The 22,921-nt window shown below is 38.1% G+C and overlaps 1 protein-coding gene across 1 annotated transcript; it reads right to left on the bottom strand.

The window, feature by feature from the left end:
• Positions 1–648: 648 nt before the first annotated feature.
• On the bottom strand, positions 649–10,385 carry LOC121313772 (calcium/calmodulin-dependent 3',5'-cyclic nucleotide phosphodiesterase 1C-like). Its single transcript, XM_041246567.1, has 3 exons — positions 10,217–10,385; positions 2,333–2,383; positions 649–830 (listed from the first exon to the last, which is right to left on the bottom strand). Exons 1-3 carry the CDS (start codon positions 10,299–10,301, stop codon positions 649–651), a joined length of 318 nt encoding a protein of 105 aa, XP_041102501.1. The 5' UTR covers positions 10,302–10,385.
• Between the last annotated feature and the right edge of the window lie 12,536 nt (positions 10,386–22,921).

Genomic DNA, 22,921 nt, shown 5'->3' with positions numbered 1-22,921 from the left:
ACACACACAAATAATATATATTATATATATAGTATTGGCAAGATATATATATAGCTTTATACGTATTATATGACATATATATAGTTCTAAGCTATAGGTCTTGACCTATAGAACACTACTGTAGTGATAACACTGCTGAGCAATGCTAGAAGTCTTGATCAAACTCCTGACACCAGTGGTTTTTAACCTCAATTTAAATGGCAAGAACTGGACATCAAGTGGCCAGCTGCATGTTAAATACATACTTTACACATTCAATTTCTTGCCTGTTTTATCTAAACCTGTTATTTACAGGGCTGACTACTAGGAGATATTTGTTGCCTGGGAGTTAGAAATGAAAAATTACAACTGAAATTACAGCTTCACACCCCTCTAGTGGTCATTTTTCAAATGACTTCAGTTCACAAATTTTACAAGCGGTTTTAAAAGGGACGATTTTGCTTTAATAGAGAACAAATAATGTAAATAATGATCTGGGCAGAAACAACAATAGAGAGGGATAGATAACACGTTTTTTTTTCTATATTAGCCCACATCTAAACACACCGTAGCATAGTGAAAATCATATTTAAAAACAAAAGAAAAAACCTTCTCACTATCACTGTCACCCAAACAAGCTTGATGAATGTGAGAAATGAAAGGGGTTTGTCATTCCAGGGCTGACCTGATAGCTGTCTTCTCCATGGCATCTGCACTGTCCACAGAGGGAAGCTCATCTGCAAGGATTTCCTCTGGGCTTCGGGGGTCAATGACAATCCCCCTCTTCTCTTTGTCCTTGATCCCGATCCCTGCAGTGATGGCATTCCACAGAGTATTTTGGGACTTGGAACCTAAAATAAATACATGGATACATATTTGTGTTAATTGAGGTACCATAGGACTCTATGGTATGAAAGATTACCCCGGTGAAGCAGTGATTGTTACCTCTGAAAGAGTGCATGAGCTTCTTCTGAATTTTTAGATTTTTGTGTTATACTTTTTAATCTGTATGTTTTATGTATACATTTTATTTGACTTATTTATACTCTGTTTTCTTTAAAAATGAAAGGGGGGTGGGGCGGGGGTGGGTAATAGTGGATAACAATTATGGTAAAAAAATGGCTAGTTTACAGTACATTTGGTTTGTAAAAAAATGTTACGGCGACATGCCATTAATTTTTATAAGAAATATTGATAATTAGTAAGTGTGGAGCATGATTATACAGGAGATCGCAGCTCAACAAGATGTCATTGGAACTTAATTTGGCTTGTCAGATACAAATACTTTATAATCTTTTGAGACTAAAGTAGCATCCCTGCAACAACAAAGATTTAAGGTAAAATATAAAACCCATTTCTGCGTCAAACCTGATGCATAATGTCTTGCTTAGAAAATGTGTGTAAATGAAATGTCAGAATGGATTAAGCAGTAGATATAAAATTATTTAGTACTGTGTTGAATTACAGTTACTATTGAGAAAGCTTATAATGACACATTTATGGCACAGAGCTGACAATTTCCATTCCAAGTATAGCAAAGGTGACAGGGTTTTTTTAATATATTTTTGTGATGAGTTTTATGTGGTGTGAGGCCTAGTTGAGTGTCAAAGGCTATCTGTCCCTGGTCTCTTTTGGAGAATTGCCCCTGGGATCCGATGTCTGATGAATAAAGATTATATTACACTATGTAAAGCAATTTTTGTTCCTGGGTAGTAAGTGTTATTTCCTAATTGCTTATGCCTCAAAAGTATAGTAAATGGCTTTTATTCCCCACAAACTTTGCTTTTGTGAACAGGACAGTGATATTTCAAAATATCACTATTTCCAACGGGAAAATGGGCAAATGTGTGTCTTTTTGTTCACATAAAGTCAGAAAAAAACAAATCCAAATTAACATGTATTTATACTAAAGTAATACAAAAATGACTACAAAAGATTTAGAAGTGAGTAGTTTTTCGAGATTCTCGAAAAAATACTCAGTTCTAAATCTTTTGTAGTCATTTTAATAATAACCATTTTCTATACTTTTGACACAAGCAATTAGGAAATAACACTTACTACCCAGGAACAAACAAAAAAAAAAATTTGTTTCACGGTGAAGTAAGTACTGTATTTTACTGCCATCTGGTGGATATCTAGTATATCATCAACTTTACAATTAATTGAAGCTTACTGTTGTTTTAATAGCCAATTAATTCCTCATAATGGATGTAAACAGCATACAAAAGTACAGCTTACTGGTGTATCTGAAACAAATACAAGGGGAACATTGACAAAAAGTTCAGTGTGCTTTATAGAAGGAACAGCTTGCATATAGCCACCACTTCAAGCAAAAAAGAAAAAAAATACTCACGTGCAAATCTGGCAAGGGGGCGTGCATTTGTTTCTCCTGTTTCATTTGCAACTGAAAGAAAGATTCAAAACGTTTATTAAGTACTGTTCTGATCTGCAGTTGTATTCTTTTTAATCAACTTACAATAAAGTTAATAGCATTAAAATCGTTTTTAAAAAAATGTGTAATGTTCAAATTCTGTCCCATTTCTGTTTTTGAAGAAAACCTAGCAAACATACAGAGAAACATATTTTTAGATTAGCTATTTAAATTATAAATAACCTAATCCTATTTTACTGCTTTATTGGCATGTAACTACATGTTAATGCTGGGAGAAATCCTCAAACATTCTAACAAACGCTGCTTGAAATGTGTTCGGTGGCAAAAACGGCCATGTTCGTGTTCATTCAAAAAACAGAATTTGTAAATGACTGTATCAGGAAGATGACATGCAAGGGAAAGCAATGTGTGAATGACCTCTGAAATAAATGACACACAATCTACTGTACAGTATCCCCAAAGAAGTCAAAATGGAGCAATGTTCGAATATTACAATTTGAATATTTCACTTTTGAAAGAATATTTGAACCCCATGTTCATCCCAGCTGACAGCATTTATCTTCTTTAGCAACAATCAAAAAACTTGTTCACATTGCCCAACGAGAGCAGATAGTTCCATATTCAGGGTGATTCATGGAAAGTGGTTTAACTCAATATGAACATGTTTTGTGATGTTCTTTTCTTCATATGGTTTTGTTTAGGAAGCACTTGTACTGTATATACCAATGCTTCCATCAATGCTCAACCTTAATATACATGAAAATCAACACGACATCTACTTCAATTCTCGTTCTATGTAAGCTTTATTCAGTCATGCTAGGAGAAAATTGCAAAAAAAAAATAAATAAATAAATAAATTGGGAAAGGTAATGAATATGTTTACAGTAATTGACAGATTTATTTTATTTTATTGATTTTTTTTTATACTGTTGAAGTAGGTTATCATCTCTGAGCTAGCTAGCATGAGGCTTAATTTATAATATTTCATGGCAGTAACCAATGTGAGACAACTCTTAATAACACAGATATCACAGAGGACTGAAAGTGACTGAGACTCACTGAACCTGAAATCCTTGGATCTGTCATTGCGAAGGGCAGTCTGGGAGTGTGTTTTTTAATCACTAAAAAAGATGAAATATCAATAATCATCGTTCAGAGTGACATGTCTTGTTTTAACCCAGAAGTTAAAAGTTGAAAAGTTAGAAAAGTGACAATAAACACCAATCACAACCATCCGGCTAAAGAGGAACTGTGTTACTATTGTTTTTATTTGTAAAATGTTCTGCCAGTGTGTTTTGTGGAAGTAATGAGTTGCTCCACAGACACTGAAGAGGACGTGTTGTTGTAATTGCTTACTCAGTGCTTAGGATAGCTGTCTTCCATAATGCAGTGCTGTCCTGCGTGAACTATCTGTACATAACTAATTCTGTCAGAAACAACTACAGTGTGTATTTAAAGTACGCTTTTAGGTCCATCTGGAACTGCTGCTGGCTGGCTGAAGGCCAGTACTGGTCTTCTTTGGTTTATCATTGGCTCACAGTGTTGACCAATAAGAGATGGAGCAGCAGGATGAAAAGAGCTGATTATTTAGATTTAGCAGGCATAAGAAAGTCAGAAAGTCACAAACTGCAGTAGTAGGCAGCCAACCTTTCCAAGCAGTTTTTCACTTGGATATCAGAAGACAAAAAAGTTGATTAAAAGACTTCTAGCCCCTTCAGGGGAGACAGATAGCCAATTGGTGGGGAGTGTGGGATCACAGTGTTTTTTAATAAAATCATGAAGACACACTGTTGACTATATAGGCAGTCTGTCAGTCTGTGCGGTTGAACAACTGATAGCTAGTACAAACTGCAGTACTAAGTAACAAAATGGAGAATAATACATACTGCAGTAGAAATAGGTAGAAAATCTAGACACGGGAACCCATTGTGCTATTATCTGGAGTACCTGTTGGGGTAATTTCATGTAAAATCACTTCTTTAGTGTTTGTTGACCCTTGGGGGGGGGTTTGGGGCCCGCGGGGTGGGTGGTTATTCTCTAGAGTCATCTCAGAGTCTTTAGTACTGAGCTGGGAGTTCAATGCACCATGTTGTTTCACCATTGGTATTCTGGTACAACAAAGTGTAACCATTAACTTGACTCCTTGCAAACAGGGATATTCACTGTGTGGTGTTACTGCTCGAGAGAGAACTATGTAAATAGTACACATTAAATATGTTTATATGTGGTTATAAACAATAGCAAAAAAAAAAAAAGTGGCAAAAGTGTATAATAACAACAAAAATAAAAACAAAGCAGTCCAATAGACTTGGAGAGGCAGGCAGACAAAGACAGACCTGAAAAGACAGGCAGACAGACTATATCCATTAGAAGAGATTATAGACTAGAGCAAAAAATAAACAATGGCAAAAGTGCATAACAGCCTTATTAATTCTAATCATATTATATAATTGTTAATAGCATAATTAATAACATGTTTATAGATTGTTTAGTTTAGGGGTCCATTATAACTTTAACCAAATATAAAGTGTTATAAAAAAAAAAAAGTATACAAAATCAAATAATACTTTATAAACAACATTTAATACACACCAAAAAAAAAAAGAAAATAAATAAATCCATGATGTTTCATGAGAGGACTCTTTGGAATATGTGGCTATATCACATGATTGTTCATGGCCATAGCAAGTTGTTCTGTAATTCTATTCTACATTCTAAAAAGGTAACGGTTATATTGAAAACCAAAAATGATTTAAATTTCATTAATAAAGTTTAATATGGTTCTCGTCTCATGAATACACATTAAATCAAACTATTTAAATGTAATTTCTTTGAGGAAAATTAAGCCCTTTAAAGCAGCAGGTTTGAAAAGCTAGTTATAATTGAAGTATTTGTGTGACCTTTTTATTAGACACAATGTGGTGTGCATTCAGTGGTGTAGTGTGCCCAGTAATTATCACTCATGGTAATTGCATTCTGAAAAAAAAATGTTGAGCAAGCCCACTTCATACACTGCAGTAACTGTATTAGTATACTATAGCAGAAATTGAGTGACAAATGGAAAATTAGTGTAACACGATTAACTGTGGTGTTGAGTATTGTATTAAGACATTACTGCTCTTACATGTACAGTAAGTGGAAAAACCTTCAGGAAGTGAAACAAGCAACTACAAAACATGTTATATGAAGAAGCAAATGTGTTACAAAAAACAACTGTGACTCCATTGTAAATACAGGACCAAACTGTATATGAAATCTGGAGTATATATTTCTCATTAACATGAATTCGGATTAAACTAATTTCCATATACTACACATTTTCTACATGGTCCCGGACAAATTAATAAATGATTTGTTGTAAATGACTTCTTATAATATAGTTATAGTTTATTTAACACAAATTTCCTGCAAATTATTTTGGAGCCCCCAGAGAAGAAGCATTTGAATAAAGGATATTGGGGAATGTGTTAACATGCATCCAGATTACTGCCTCTGTACCATATTTTAGTGCTGAATCGCACCCCTACGATTACAGCAAGCCTCCATATAAACCAAATCGAAAGTAAAAGAGGCAGAGATTGTCAGATTGTTATCATAATGAAAAGGATACAAATTATACCAGTGACAAGATAGCTCAGTACTCACACTAATAAGAAGCATTAAAATAGATGTTAAATGCAGTCAGACCAGTGGAGGTTCAGTACAGTACAGTGGTGCTTCAGCAGAGTAGCTCCTCCAATTAAAACCAGGGATCATCACACTACATCATCTCCTATTGCTTGGTACTTGGTTAATAGCAAATAAGAGTTTATATCAGAGACGTGCCTCCTCTGAGGAAATAATCTCTCTGGGCTTCTCTCAGCTGCCAGAATTGCTGTTAATATAGGAATGTTGACTAGGATTTAAGTTAATAAATTTCAGACAATTGTATTTTGCTTTATTGAACATTATTATGGTATAATACTACAGAACAATATATAACCCTAGAGTCAACATTCCTGTATTAACAGCAGTTGCTAATTGGCTGCTGAGATAAGCTGAGAGATTCTTTCCTCAGAGCAGGCAAACCTCTGTTATAAACTCCTATCTACTGTTACCCAAGTACTAGCAATGGCAGATGACATAGTCTTTATTGGAAGAGCCGCTGCGCTGAAGCACTGCTGTACTAACTATGCCCGATTATGAGTGTTGAATAATGCAAATTGCATCATTCGGTTTCGCATCCAATTTTCTGAAGGAGATTTTAAAAAGTGACCAGAAAAAAAAAAAAGAAAACCATCATAATGGTAAGAATATTTTAAAAACACAATATATTTAAACACAGCTTGATGAAAGAACAACGTTGTAGTTGTACCTCTTCTGATTGAATGACTGGAATTGGGATTCTACTTATGAAAACTTTCTTAGTCGCTCTTCTGTCAAACCATTAAGTGGCAGAAGGTCCTGTTTTATTCCCGTTCATTTCTATACATCATGCATTCATTGTTTTCTACATCTGTGCCAGTCTGTACTTGTAATAGACCTGGACTGAGAGTTCTCCACAGAGCTGTTCTGACCATTAGTCCTTTTTACATTGAGTTGTGTAGTTATTCTTTCTTTGGCACAGTCTTGGGGTTATGGAATGCCCTTCCAGATTCCACTGTGTCATTATCAAGCCTCTCTGGGTTTAAAACTGCTGTTCAGTGTAATCTGAGTTTGAGGTGAACTTGTTTTATATTTGTATATTTGTGTACTGTATGTATATGTGTGTCTATACATGTTTTTATTGGTATTGCTTAGATGTATCATTGTTGTATTGTTTATTATTCAGTATGGTATACTTGGGTCTCTCTTTATATTTGTGCTGCACTATTGAGATGTGCCTGTGCTGGCTCTGTGGGCACAAAGTAAAAGAATTAAAAGTAAAAGAATAAATGAATAAAAATGAAAACTACATTGCTGAATGCGTTGAACCAAAATAGTGTGGCAAAATGTGAGACTTTTTTATTCTTGCATCTAAACCAAACCTTTGTTTCCTACCATGGCATGTATCCCTGTGCTATACAACATGAATTCACCTCCATGAAACAGCCCCCCCCCCCCCCCCCTCAACTTTGCAGAATGCTGATCAACCTGTTCAGCTGAATATCTTTGTGTCTTGGTGTGTTCAAACAAAAGCACACCTTTACAACCATGGTAAAGCAGAGTTGTTTTTTTTGTTTACAGGCAAGACATGTTCATAATACAGTGCTCTGCAGGGGAATTAATTTGGTTAAATTGCAGTTGATTAGTGACTCAGAGAATGTGAAACATATTAATCCATCTAAAGAGAAAATAAAAAAAACACTTAATTATACAAAACTAGAAGCAGAAATAATACGTAGGCTAATACAATTCAAGGTCTTCACTACATTTTCAAATTGTTATTAAGCATGCCTTATTCATCCCTGTTCATTGCCATCTCTAAGTGCATTTCTAGTTCATTGTTGATGTGTTCATGCAATCACTGCTGCTGTACTTGATTTTTACCATTGAATCTAAAGCCTTGCATGAGTCATGTGACCCTGTTCTGCTTGGCATTTATCAGAGTAGATAACAGACATTTTTATACTGTATTTTCAACATTACATGATGTACAGCATACCATTTTTTTTTAATTCTATAAATTTTCCTATTCCAAGATTTTTACCTTATGCCTGACTTTAACATGCTTCAGATCCAAATCCAGTAGTCACGACAACAGCAAAAAAATAAATAAAATTAAAATAAACGTCTGTGTATGTTTTAACATGAAATTGTTACAAAGCTTAAAATTTACTAGTTGTTTTGTGCTACCTCGGTAATATCAGAAGTTTCAATTTTAGAAAACAAATGAGCAAGCATTCTGAGAAAATAATTCTGGGTGCTGAGGTGCTGTTGTAGTTCTTTTAATAAAAGGGCACTATTACTCTCTGCCTTCAGTGTAACTCACTCCACTCTGCTCCGCCGTGAAAATGAAAATTCATTTACATTCCAGGCTTATGTCCAAATATAATGTTTAATATGGAAAGAGACAAGAAAAACAGAGACAACTGTCTGTCTAATTTAAATACATAGGAAACCTTTACAGCCCGTGGGGGCTTTAAATAAGGCAGTAGTTTAAAGATTGCTAAAAGAAACAAAGCAAAGCTTAACATCCTTTTTCTTAAACAACATTTGCCAACTTCCATAACAATAACAATGTCAACAAAAAAAAAGAAACATGTGTCTAAGATATTGTTTTATTAAAATAAATAAGTAACATTCAGAAAATGAGATAGTTAATGTGATGGCCCTGATCTTTTATCAGGGAATTTAGTTTTCCTCAGGCATTGGATCACTATTATTTTACTATTAGGAGTGCTAGCTTCATTGGTTGGTTAAAGGGTAAGTATAACTGTTAGTAAAGCTGTTAGACAATTAGTAAATCAAGAATTCATGCAATAAAAACCTTTAACAAAAAGCCTCTTTCCTTTGGCATTCTGATTCCCTTGGAGAGGACACTCAGTTACAGCTAATGAATCCCTGTGATGCTTCTGACAGACCCTTTAATATCAACACGCTGGAAATCTACTGCTCAGGGAGCACCACATATTTTGCTTCTTAGTGCCAGGCAACCAACACTTTGGCTGTTTCCAAACGGAGCATGTGACGTGTGGAAAGTTGGAGTAATTACTGAGTAGACACCATTAATGAGGTCTCTACTGGGTTTCCAGCTGGCAGTGAGAACTATACATGGGGATAACTTGTTTGCAGTAGCTTTGGATCACTGTGTGACATCACGTCCTCCCCACTGTCGCCATGACGATGGTAATCACTCCACAGAACATGTCTGTTGAAAAACTGCAAACATCATCTTGAATCCTTTGCAGTGACGTTTAAGGTGTGTAGATGCTGCAAAATGTCACTCCTATTTTATTTTTGTTTTTTGTTGTGTAGTGTTATGCATAACATTCCTTATATACAGTATATATATATATATATATATATATATATATATATATATATATATATATATATATATATATATATGTGTGTGTGTGTGTGTGTGTGTGTGTGTGTTTAAAAAGTATATTCATGTCTAGTCACTTTTAAATTACTTTGAATTATATTTAATTTGTATGTTTATTTACCTGGTTAATTCTCGTTGAAACTGAAGCACCGTTGCCAATGGCAGCCCGCATTCTAAGCATTGTAGTTGCATAAGCATTGTAATTTGTAAATTGGCACAAGTTACAATAATTACAGTTCAAATATCATCAATCAAATGCTCAAATTCATTAAAAACAGCAGCACGAGAGAGTTGGTGTATATTTAAGTAAAGTCATGTAAATGCAAAACATAAGGATAACGACATATCGACTTGTGATACCAAACAAAAGCAATGACAACAACAAGATACCAGTTAAAGCTTTCACTTTTTATCGCATATCCTATATTGAAAACACTACAGAAATACCCAGGCATAAATATGTGAGAGTATGTTAGGGTTTTTTTGTAACACATTTATACAAAATATTATAATTCTTAAACCCATTTTTTTTTCATATCAGCAGTTATGTAATATCAATAGGTATAGCATTTTAAATTAGTTTGTACCATTAAAATACTTGATTGTAATTGTTACATTAAGAATGCTAGAATATTATAATTTAGTGTATAGTATAATTTAGTGTACAGTATTAGGAGAAAACAAAATCATTAGAGTCTCCTTTTGAATGACTAATCCACAGCACGGCACACTTTATCTCCTTAGCACCAATTACACCCTTAAAACATCACAACTGCCATTTAACAAGACACCATCTGCACTCTTACAACAACAAACAGTAAAGCAGTGCTCCTTACCTATTGTGAAGTTAAAGCCATCAATGTTGAAAGTGGCACTCCGGCATTTTTTAAACCCTTGTTTTCTAGTGCTCGGCTCAGTCATTTTGATGTTTCTGTTTTCTGTCACTCTGCACCTCCCAACTGCAGTTAGCGTCGTGTTAGGAGTTGGAGAAGTGGAGATTGCAATTAGTTGTCCCTGAAATCCTGCCTGCAGTGACACTCACGCCCGACCTCACACATGTTCTAATGCTAAGAGACATCCACCCTGCAGTGTCTCTCCACCCCCTAACATGTCCCCTGGCATGCTACCCAGAATGATTAGTGGGGAATAACCAGTGCTAGAATGAACTTTGTCACACTGGATCTCAACATGGTCTCAGACAAGCTCTCTGAACCCCTATCCTTTTACAAGCACAATAGCACAAAAAACAGGTTTGTTTTCCATTCACACTCCTCACCAATGCAGGTGCTGTACTATACATACTGTACCAGATCTCAGTACAGTATAATCTATTACATTTTTAATTTCTTCCTTTATTCAAATATTGTATCGTTACAATCCCATTGAGATTTGGTTTCCACATAAACCCCATTACTAGGCACAGAAAAGTGGAAAAGCCCATTGCAAAAACTTGCACCCCATATACAGTTTACATATATACATTTTGTAGCAATTGTCAGTACAATACTTTATCTAAGTGGGAAAATTTAACCTGAGATATAGCCTCTAGTTGCTCAGGCAGTCAGGTTCGAGTCATTGCGCAAAAATGCTTGTACTAGTATGTGTGGTTACAGTATATAGTTTCAGTTGGCCATCCTCTGCTGTGTAGAATATCTGAATTCACTATCTGAAAATGTTTGGTCTCCAAGTTTAAGAAACAAAAAAAAGAAACACGGCAAGTGGTGTCAGTGTATTTTTGTTTACAAAGCAAATGATCAAACTTGACATGAATCAAATAACTCAGTTGTGCTTCAAATTTTAAGCTAGTGCCTAAAAGTATTTGGTTTTAATCATTCACTAGAGTTATATTAGATTGTAGGTCATTAGCTGGGCACCAGCAGATTCTGTATGCATACTGCCACCTTTAATTGTACTGTTCAAACACTTCTTTGTTCTTTATATAGGATGTGACCATGGGTTAATCGATAATCAATAATTCAATCACCACCTGGCCACATTCCACACTTTCAATTAACTAATGAAAACAATTAAACAAACCAATTAAACTATGTGGCTGTGCAAAGGTGGCCATATTGGCCCCAAGCTGTTCCTCTACAACTGAGCCAAGATGGCTGCCAGCCACAAAAACACAGCCTTGTAACTGTGCAGGGCTGCATCTGCCCTGCCACAAGAGGAAGATGCGATAAGGAAATGTTAAACAGCACTACAAATCATTCCATTTCTACTGAAATAATTATGATGACTCTTACTATTTTTATTTTACGTATATCAAAAGAAGGGCTTTATCAATCATAATGAACTTTGTCTATATATACTTTGGTACAATCTGTTGAGGAATTCAGAATTTGTGGGTATTTGCAGACATCTGTTCATCTGTATGTCCAACTTACATTTCTACATGTGTAAGAAGTGGATATAGGTGGTGATGTACTTAACGTTACAGATGGTTCAAATTTAGAATTTATATCTGGCAGGTGATGAATATCAATGATATTTAGTCTGTAATGAGTTAATATGTTTTATTCCACTAAGGCCCAAAACAAATTGTATTCTAGCTTTAAAACTTGACAGAACATGCACCATCTTTCTTGAAAACTTGAAAAAAATTGTTTTTCATATGTATTGTGATCTAGCTCACAGTTCTGCCGACAGAGCATGCTCATGGTGGGCCGAAACTGCGCATGCAGGACCCAAGAGACAATACTGGAGAAACTGCTGGCAGCTCTGGAGCCAGTCTGCCATGAGCAGGAGGAGATAATTGAGCAATGCGCTACATGTGCTGATAGGTAGGATTGGTTAATTGAAAAAAAAATACTTAACTGGTTACCTAAATTGGCCAGAACCTGTGGCCCATGTAGCCAGCAAGTATCTCCTCCATAAAAGTGCTGGGCAGGCAATTGAAGAGAGGAGAGAGGAGAGAGGTGAAGAGAGGAGAGAGAGGAGATAGGAGGAGAGAGGAGAGAGGAGAGAGGAGAGGAGAGAGAGGAGGGGAGAGGAGAGGAGGGGAGAGGAGAAAGGAGAGAGGAGAGAGGAGAGAGGAGAGAGGATCTTTGTTGTTTCTTTCTACTACTATGGGAACACTCTTGCGATTGAGAACTAAACCCCAAACCCACACCAGAGGTTAGGATACCAGACCAACACATAAAGGTCTGGGTTTTGAAGTACAATTATTATTTTTCAATGGATTTGAAACCTGATTATTTTTAGTTGTAATTTTGTAGTTGGTGGACTCCAGCGCTGTTTTGGATTAGGGCTTTGGGAAACAGGGTTTTGTTTCATGAAATTGTTTTATTTAAATAATTTTTTTTCTTTGCTTTGCATGGGTGTTGGTTGTACCTGTGGTGCAAGCTGATAAAAAATAAAATAAAAATAATAATAATAAAGAAAACCCCATTAAACTGAATTGTTCTCGACTCTGTCACCTATTTCCAAGCAATTATCTGTGCCTTTCTCCGACTAGCTTAGTGTGGTAGTACTGGATATATTTTGTGGCTATTTCTTTCAAAGACTAGGGTTCATCTTTACTATTTCCTCTTCTGAAGCCTGACAGCCACAGATTGTTCTGTATTGATATTTGAATTTAATTTAGTGCTCTACTCTACTCTCACTACTCTACTCTACTCTATACCGTTTAATATTGCTGCTCCTCTGTAGAATATTGAACAGAGTTACCAGTGTATTAGTAGCTTTGTGATGGAAAATATTACCTTTTCATTCATCTTAAAAATAAATCCAGAATTTAGGTGGGTTTGTATCCCATCCAAATACAATTTGGATTGATAATACAGATCCTGAGCTGTTTATTTATAACTGAGGCTGTGAGTCAATTTAGAAACTACAAAGTCAGACGATCTGTGTTTGAACAAACCTGCTACAGCACTGATTGTTTTCCTTTCTAAAACACAATGTTGAAGTACATAAACTTCACTCTGAATGCTCAAAATAATTTAATTGGGAGCCATTTTGGATTGATCAGCTGTTGCAAAGGTTAAAGATGGCAGAGAGGATGCAACGTCTCTTATTTATTTAGTTGTTGAAGTCATAGTTTATAACGTATAACACAGCCCTAGCAAACCGTGTGTATGTTTCATTATGTAGCACCAAGTGCTGGAGGTGGGTTAGTGGACACTAATTACAGTCAAAAACCTCCAAATGCAGTTGCCCTTGGATGATTAATTCAGCTTCATGTTCAATCAGTCCAGTTCAAAGTCTGACCTACAGTACCCTTGATCCACTCACCAGTGTCAGAATCACAATTGTAAAAAAAAGGTAGAAAATGGTACAAAAACTCATTTAAACAGAGTGTTAGACTCTGCTATCAGTTCTTTATCTGCCTGGGCAAATTAAAAGCCTCCTTCCTGTGTTTTATACAAAAAATACCAATCTGCTTTCATTTAAAAAGTACAGTATTTGATGTATTTAAAGTTAGCATTTAGGGGCTCCACAGCTCTGTCAGTAATACTAGTATTATTTAATTAATCTGCGACCCATCTAAATAAATGCTGGTGTCCTCTTCATCTCCCTGAACTGCATTTATATGCCCTCCATCTCCCCAGTTTAATAATGATCCTAATGTTGGGGGGTTGTATGTGTCTCCCCATAATTATGTTAGCTATAATACAGCATACATACTGTGGCAGGGGGAAGCCCTAAAATGTAAATAGTTTGTGTGGGAACGTAACGTTGGCAGGGATGGTATTAAATCTTTCCCTGCCAACAATCACAGGTGTGACCATTCTCCAATTAGATATTTGGGGAGTGGCCACATGTGTAAAATGGAAAGATGGTGTTTCCCAGCCTAGAGTCCTGCATCGTTGTTAGGTACCTGAAAAGTGGGTCAGAGTCAAAATGTGAACATTTTAGTGGTTTGTGGTTCAGGTTAAAAAAAAAATCATTTTTGAGTATGAATTTGAATCACCAAAAATGTTTTCTGTCCTTTCAGCGTACTCGTCTGTAACCCTTTCCCAAATAACGTATTAGAAGGTAAATGTACCGGTATTTCCTGCACTGAAGCAGGAGACGATTAGGGAGGAGTCAGCTGACTGAGCAGTGTTCTCGGTTTGCATTGCCACTTGTTTGATATGTCGCAAGATCCTTTTATCACATCTGCTTGGTGATATAAAAAATGTATGTGGATGAGGTGAAACAAAAGAGAGTGCAGTTTATAGCATTCAGTGGATAATAGTTCGAGAGGTAAATCACAAGTGTGGAATTCTTTAGGGATCATAGAGAATAAAAATAATGAACATGTGCCTGGATTTGTTGCTTGTAAAACCATTAGTCATTACGTTTGTGTGTATGGCAGCCACAAAACTGGTTTGTTATTATTATTATTATTATTATTATTATTATTATTATTATTATTATTATTATTATTATTATTATTATTATTAATAAACCTTTATTTTACTAGGAAATCACATTGAGATTAAAATCTATTTTGCAAGTGAGACCTAGCCAAGAAAGGTAGCAGCAATACAATAAAAACATATTAAAATACAAAAATATAAATACAGAAATAAATAATTTTAAAACATAGATAAGTCATACTCAATACAATAACCAATCAGTTAATGATAATCAATGCAGGTGTAATCAACTACTTAAAACAAACATTACTCTCATTTAAATAATCATGCAGCTTACTGGGACCCCAACTTAAGTTTAGACTGTAAGTCATTCCAAGACCGTGGAGCAAAATAAGCAAATTATCTTTTAGCAACCTCAGTACATACTATAGGAACCGTAAAATACAAAAATGAGTGCAATCTATGACTGTAGTTACTACCAGCGGCTGTAAAGTATTCATTTATGTATAGAGGTAGCTTACATAGAATAGCCTTGTATAAAAAAATCTACCAGTGCTTCAACCTTCGCAATGCCAAAGAGGTCCAGCCAGCCAAACCATATAACGCACAATGATGAGTGCTGTAACTTGAGTTTGTAATATATCTTAAGGCTGCATGATATGTGAGATTGATGTAAACATATAGACTGTATCAACATAATCAATTTGTGGTAGAAATATACAAGCAATTACCTTCTTGTTGTAACTACAGAAAAGCAAGATTTCAGTCTATACAGAAAATGTGTAGTTAATGTTTTTGCAGGATGGTCAATATGGGCCTTGGAATCAAGATTACTGTCCAGCCAAATACCCAGATACTTATAGTTGTCAACTAACTCAATGACTTTGTATCTAACAAGCGCTGTTACCAGAGCTGACATTCTACCAAGGTCAAACTTAGATTTTCAAACTATAGCTGGCAGTATTTATATGACTGCTTGGTATTTACTATTCAGCCTCCAAATCTATGTTACACAGCAAACCAACAGAGACAATTAAGGACTCTTTTGTACTTTACCAGAATTTTTACATGAGCATCAGCATTGATGATGCAAAAAAAACAAAACTACCGAGGACACGACCTTGGTGTCCTCATAGCTAGTTACGGCCCATGTATCTAAAGTAACTAAAGTTAAATCAACAGTAGCCAACACCTCTGCAAAAGCACAGATGTAGCTCTCTTTCAACTGGTGGCACGAAAGGAATAGACATGAGTTTTATATTAAAGTAAGTAGAGTTTGAGATAGTTAATTTGTTAAAATATATCCAGACCACTAGAGAAAGCTTTCACGCTGTATAGCCTATTGTATAAACTCAATCTGTGGAGAATGGTAGTGATAGATTGCAATACAATCTTTTTTTAAGTTTTTTTTTTTTTTAAATTTTAGTAAACTCTCACAGTACTCTTGTTCCTTAACAGGAAGACAATGGCCTGAGAGTTGTTGAGAGCCACCATTGCATTCTGTTATCTGCCTGTTAAGGACCTCCATGTTGGTCATTAACACTTAAATATACAGATTTACCAGTGTGTGTGTATCTTTATAACTGTGTGTGACGGAAAGATGAGTTCTGGTGATGAATCTTCCTCCCAACCTGTGAGGGCGCTAAAGAACGGGAGGAGAAGTATCTGGAAGGGCTGGCCTGACAGTTCGTTTCCGGGTCAGGGAAGTGGGTCAGCCTGGAGGGAAGCGTGACTCTGTTGTAAGACCGTATTGATTTGAAAGGTAAACGAGAGGCAGCTGCAAGTAATAAGGCAGCTGCAACCGTTTATCTCGATATCATGCGGGATTACATATAGGGGCCAGGATAACGCTGATCTTCTCCTTCGTTTGGGTTAAACGAGTGGAGAGAGAGAAGGACTGAGAGAGGAGCTCTCAGAGTGGATTGTGTTAGTGTTTTGTATTGTTGTGTCTGTCCGTGTAACTGTCTGTTTTTGTATTCAGCACTAGACAGTTAACGCACGTCTCCGGAGCTGTCGAAAGGAGAGCACTATCCGGAGCACCACTGCACTGAGCACCTGCACGTTTTCGATCACCCAGGACTGGTGACCGTACCGCTGTTTTTGTTCAGGACTGTGCCCTTGGTTTCATTATCCCCGTGCTTTACACATTGTTGTGTATTGCCGGGGATTTATTATTTTTGACGGTCTCCAGACCTGGAAAAGAGCAATAAAGCACTTATTCACTGAATCACTGTTGTCTGTTCATCACTCCTGCACCGCATCACCGCGACATCTGTTCCCCTTACCAACCACTTTGCCACACGTGGTGTCAGCAGTGGGATGGACCGCAACGCACTGGCGGAGCTGCTGCAGGCACTGGAGATCAGAAGGGATGCAGAGGAGAGAAGGAGGGAGGAGCGCTATACGGCGCTCATTGAACGGGTAGGGCTGATCGTTGCTGCAGGAGCGACCCCTACCGGAACATCATTGATGTCGGCCCCGAAGGCACGGGCCATGAAAATGACGGCGGAGGATGATCAGGAGGCATTTTTGGTGGCGTTCGAGCGGCTGGCAACCGCGGCGGGATGGCCTCGGGAGTTCTGGACAAGCCAGCTGGGACCTTGCCTGGTCGGGGAAGCGCAGGCAGCTTACCAAGCCCTGAGCGACCAGTACGCCACTGACTATGACCTAGTCAAGCAGGCTATCCTCCGTCGTCTCAACATCACCGCGGAGACCCACCGGACGCGGTTCCGCGAGTACCGGAGAGCCCCGGAGACACGCCCCAGGGTGGTGGCACAGCGGTTGTGCGACCACATGGTCCATTGGCTGACCCCAGAGAAGAAGACCGCTCAACAAATGGGGGAAGCCATTGTGGTGGAACAATTCTGCCATGTGGTCGGCGCCGAAACTCAGGCGTGGGTACGGCGCCACAACCCTGACACCCTGGAGGAGGCGGTCAAATTGGCCGAAGATTTTGAAGACTCTTTGACGTCAGCCCGGGTCGGGATCCTGTCAGCCCCTACCCTGCTCAGGGACCAACCTCTCCCTCCCTCTCCTCCAACACCACCACCATCACCCTCGGTCCCGGCACCCAGACCTCCCAGACCGCCGACCCCGTTGGGCCCCCTTGCCTCCCCCCCATGGAGACCGAGGATGGCCCCCAGCTGGGGTAGAGGTGTTGCCCCTGCCCCGTTGCCCTACCAGCAGCGGGACAGATATTTAACCTATGCCCCCTCTGTCCCTCCACTCTGTTTTAGGTGTAACCAGCCAGGACATAGGGCCAGGTCATGCCCCGCTGCTATGGAGTGTGACGTGGCTGCATGCAACTGGACACCTGGAACGGGTAAGCAGGGGGAAAACGGTTGGGAGGGGCCCTGTCTGATTGACGTGGTTTTAGGGAATGTGAAAACCCACGCGTTAGTGGACACAGGGTGTGAGCAAACCTTGATCAGGACAGCTCTCTTGGGCGGTATGTCGTGGCGGCCACAAGGTCAGGTGGCCATCTCCTGTATCCATGGAGACACGGCGGCATACCCCACCCTAAAAGTATATTTATCGGTAGGACCGATAAAACGTCACCTTGTAGTCGGGGTGGCGGAAAGGTTGCCACACCCACTTATTCTGGGCCGAGACTGGCCAAAATTCAAAGAATTGGTGCAAATAATGGCAGTCTCAGCCACACACGTAAACGTGGCAGAAAAAGGGGGAAAAAGGAACGGATTGGTGATGTGTTTCCTTTTCATCCTGAAATGTTTTCCCCTCTGTTCCGTCCTAGAAAAACAAATAAGGAGAGACGGACCGCGAAATGGGAGGGAGCGTCTTTGAGACAAGGCTGGGGTCTGGTGGGAGAGTGCTGTAATGGTAACAAATGCCAGTCGAAGGGAGTGGGAACGCAGTGTGACCGAGAGAGCGAGGTTACTGGGCCGACTAGGGCAGAGGTTATTCCAGCCCCTCTCAATATACCGGACCCGTGGTACTCAAGCGCGGACCTAGTGTGGGGCCAAAAGAACGACCCGTCACTGGTGCACGCTTGGGGGCAGGTCCGGTCCATTGAAGGTAAGGATGTTGATGGCGCTGGGCCGCTAGTATATCCACATTTCAGTATAAAGGGGCAATTACTATATAGGGTAAACCTAGCCGCGGGCACAGGACAGCCTGTAACACAATTATTGGTTCCCCCGTCTTGTTGGACCGAGGTCATGAGGCTGGCGCATGAAATCCTTTTTGCGGGGCACCTCGGAGCCGAGAAGACGAGGGAGCGAATATTGGCTCGATTCTATTGGCTCGGTCTTCATACTGATGTGTCGAAATATGTAGCCACATGCCCAGACTGCCAGCGAGTAGCGCCAGGTCGAGTGCGCCCCGCTCCTTTGATCCCACTGCCGATTATTTCCACTCCGTTCGAGCGCATTGCAATGGACATAATGGGCCCGTTGCTACCTTCTGACTCTGGGTATACGCATATATTAGTAGTGGTGCAACGCGATACCCAGAGGCAGTTCCATTGAGGTCCACTAGTGCAGCTGCAATAGCCACCGAGTTAGCGCAGATTATGGCTAGAGTAGGGATCCCCAAGGAGATTTTGACGGATCACGGAACCAATTTTTTGTCCAATACGTTACAGCAGGTGTACAAAATATTAAAAATACGTCCCATCAGGACGTCCGTTTATCATCCACAATCTGTTCCCCTTACCAACCACTTTGCCACACTGTGTTGTAGAAATGTAGTATTATTACCTTTTAACTTGATGGTTCAGAAACAAATGTGAGAACTATACACACACATTAAGCTCCAAATAAAGATCCATAATAAATACCATAATAAATACTAGCATTAGTTAGTTGCTTCCATTTTGAAAGGGTCTGAATCATAGTCAGCACTTGTGACCTGTATAATCACTTCCATAATTCAAATTCAAGTACAGCATATGTTTACCTAAATGATAATCACAAACCATCTCTGGTGTCATTAGGTTTTCGGTAAGATATAAAGGAAGGATGGTGCAATTAACTGTTTGTCATTTGTTTTCTGTAAATTTTAAGGATTAATAGTCAAGGTTCAGGAAATTAATTCAGAAACTGAACTTACTACTAGAAATGTAAAATAGTGCAGCCTTGTGTTAGCTGTTTTCTAAAACAGTTGACTTTTCAAATAAATGCTTTACGTAAACGACAAAAATAAAAATAAAAAATCACCCTTTGACGTCTTCACTTGTACCAGTATAGCACACAATTGTTGACAGACTGACACTAAAAATAATGACAGTAATTGTATCTTTCAGGGCCGACTTTTACTATCTTTTTAGTTAATAAAGAAAATTGCTCTTCTAGAATACAAGCCTCTTTATGTGTTTCTTATTAATAATTTGTAAGACCAAGACAATCTAATGTAACGTAAACAGTTTAACATGTAAATGCATGTAGGTATGAGTGGTTTAGACCCACATTATTTGCAAAGCCTTAACATGTCTACCATGAGTACACACACACACACACACACACACACACACACACACACACACACACACTTCTTGGTTTAAATGAAATCTTAACTGTGAGTCACTTTGTTGTTTTTCACTGTAATTATACGACACAGTTAAAGTAATCTGCATATTTTAAAAAGCTTTTCTTTAGGCTTAAGGATGATTGAAATTCATGTTGAGAATGTGACGGCAGTGAATATGTTCTGCGGGCCTATGGATGAGGAGTCCAAACGTATCATGTTGCAATGCGATTTTATAATGCTGATACATCTGATGTAATGAATATGCATGTGTATGGCACAAATAAAACATTAAAGAATACATTCACACAACAAGTAGGATCACATTTCAAGTTGGATATAGCTAAAGATGTAAAGTGACATACAGTACACAAGGAAGTCCATACAGAAGTTGACAGATATATTATTTACAATGAATGTTATAGATTTGAGCTCAACACCCCTAGTCATTACCTGAGTTTGGTCAGTAATACCCTCCGCAGGGTCATTACCTGAGTTTATTCAGTAGTACCCTTGGTAGAACTGTACTGGGAGTGTTTTTTTCTTTTGTTTGTTTTTTTCCAGTTATTGTAAATTTAAAGTTAGATAATGGTGTTAGATATTTTGTTTTGTTTTTTTGTTTTTTTCTGGTACAACATCTTAATCTAGTGGACGTTTCAGAAAACTGTCACTCTCATTTATACGTCAGGGGTACCTGTGAATAGATGAGTCAGCTGACTGTAAAATGCACATTTAAAATTGAGAGTGTTTACAATTCCTCATAATTCTGTAAAGATAGAGCTCTCTCTTCAACCGCCTGGTTCCCTTTCCTGGATCCTGCTGACATATACTTACTTGCATTGTTAGACTGAATAACACAGACTTAATATACAGAACTGACATGACGATCCACTCTGCAAACTCATACAGTATGGCACAGGTTGTTTACAGCATGTAGCCTTTCATGAAATTCCCCAGAAATGCGTAAGATTATGTGACAATGTCTTGGTTTCCCGCCCTTTTTAGTCGTACCATATTCCGTTTGTGCCCACTCCTAGCTTTTAATAAAATTGTGTTGTTTGTTTATATCCAAACTGTTTCATGTTGTGTTTGTACCGTCACCTATCATCTGATCTGTTGCTCACCTTTTTCTACCATCATTTGTATTTAGCAACAGTAATAAGAGTGTTAACAAATCAACCAATAAATGCTTCCACTGTAACCCGCATTTTAAAAACTATTATGGGATATAGGTAGAAAGACAGAGTGAGCTTCCACTGCTGTCTTAAAAATGTGTTGCATAAGTGGAATTTGCCAGTGTCCTACAGTGCTGTCACAAACACAACTGCTCTGGGCTGCTCACCCTGAAGTTATCTCTGCATGCAACAGCGTGCAGTGCTTAAGCTGAGTGAGTGAAAAGAGGAACAGAACTGTTCACTGTAAAAAAGCTCACTACACTAAATGGGAGCCAATGTTTCAGAGTAGGCTAAAACTCCTTTGGGCTCTGCTTCAATTAATTCACCTTTTTTTACCATAAGGCTCAAGCAAGGCCTGGTGGTCGATTCATTCGTAGAGCTGTGCTATTAAAAAGAAGCTGTCCTTGAAGGTGTCTAGGACTTTTTTTCTAGTTCTTAACATGTTTCCATGGAAACTAAAGCAAGGTAGCAACTAACAGTGCACTTGTCAAGGTCTAAACGGCATATATGTGTGCTGCACTTTGTGCTCTTTGTCTCATTGCAAGTTAATATATTGATTTTCAACAAACAAAGGGTGGGATTTACTAAAAACATATCTTGCACTAGGAAGTCAAATTGTAATAAATAAAAAATAACAATAGAAATCACTATTGTTAATTATCCACTATAACCATACTTGCAATAAAAACAGGCACTATGGGCTGTTATTTACCTGTCTATCGTGCTCCTCAAACCTACCACTTTAAAAGCACCTCTTTCTTTTTATTGAATACTGCCTGTAAGTTATTTGAACTGATGACATAAAAAATAGAGATACTTTCTTTACATGATACAGCATATCATAATAGAGGTGTGCATCCTTTGCATCATGATACAAGACCAAAAGTACGACATAGCTCACAAAGAGGTTTTGAATGAAGAATACATGTTTTATAATGGGTATGAGTACATACTCTCCCCAACTCATTTAAACAAAATAGTCCATTAAATGATGATCGGATCTTATTTTGCATCATACAAGTAGCCCATCCGGACCATCACATGTATCAAGATACATACTCTATTGCAACCTTCGTATCCAGAGTCACAGGAACTAGGGGTGCTCCTGGCTTGAAGTACAGCTGTGCTGTGCACCTGCTCGTCACAAGCAGCTCATCACAAATGCTAACTGGAGGAGCTGCTATGTGGAGCAATACTACAAACATGCAAACGCAGTGACATTGTAGATGTACCAGATGTCCATTCTTTTATGAAAAGATTAATCCGCATGAATATTGAATATCCGTATTTAAGTGGTACTGTTTCTTTGAGCTAAACGTTTTAGGGTAAGCATGTTGTTAATATTTTAGCAAGGACTGTGTTTTTTATTTTTTATTTAATTAGATAAACATGTGTTGATGCTGGCTTAGTTTTATTAACATAATAGTCACAAATGCATGGCTTCCATCTTATGTGCAGTTTTGTTCAATAGCTTTCAGCACCTCCACTATAAAGATTGTTGCAGCGCCGCTGTTCGTGTTGCGCTACGTATCATATTAGTGACATTAGTTTACTCTTTTAGTTTTCATTTTAA

Source organism: Polyodon spathula, chromosome 4, assembly GCF_017654505.1.
Source record: "Polyodon spathula isolate WHYD16114869_AA chromosome 4, ASM1765450v1, whole genome shotgun sequence".
Lineage (NCBI taxonomy): Eukaryota > Metazoa > Chordata > Actinopteri > Acipenseriformes > Polyodontidae > Polyodon > Polyodon spathula.
The sequence above is the reverse complement of the archived record's forward strand: the minus strand, read 5'-3'. Positions and strand labels throughout refer to the sequence as shown.

Bases quoted from the DNA above. Each gene is read 5' to 3' on its own strand.
- LOC121313772 (XM_041246567.1), bottom strand. From the start codon at position 10,301: ATGACTGAGCCGAGCACTAGAAAACAAGGGTTTAAAAAATGCCGGAGT. The intron at 2,384-10,216 runs GTAAGGAGCACT...TCTTTCTTTCAG, and splicing joins TGGCTTTAACTTCACAATAG to TTGCAAATGAAACAGGAGAA. The intron at 831-2,332 runs GTGAGTATTTTT...TATTTATTTTAG, and splicing joins CCCCCTTGCCAGATTTGCAC to GTTCCAAGTCCCAAAATACT.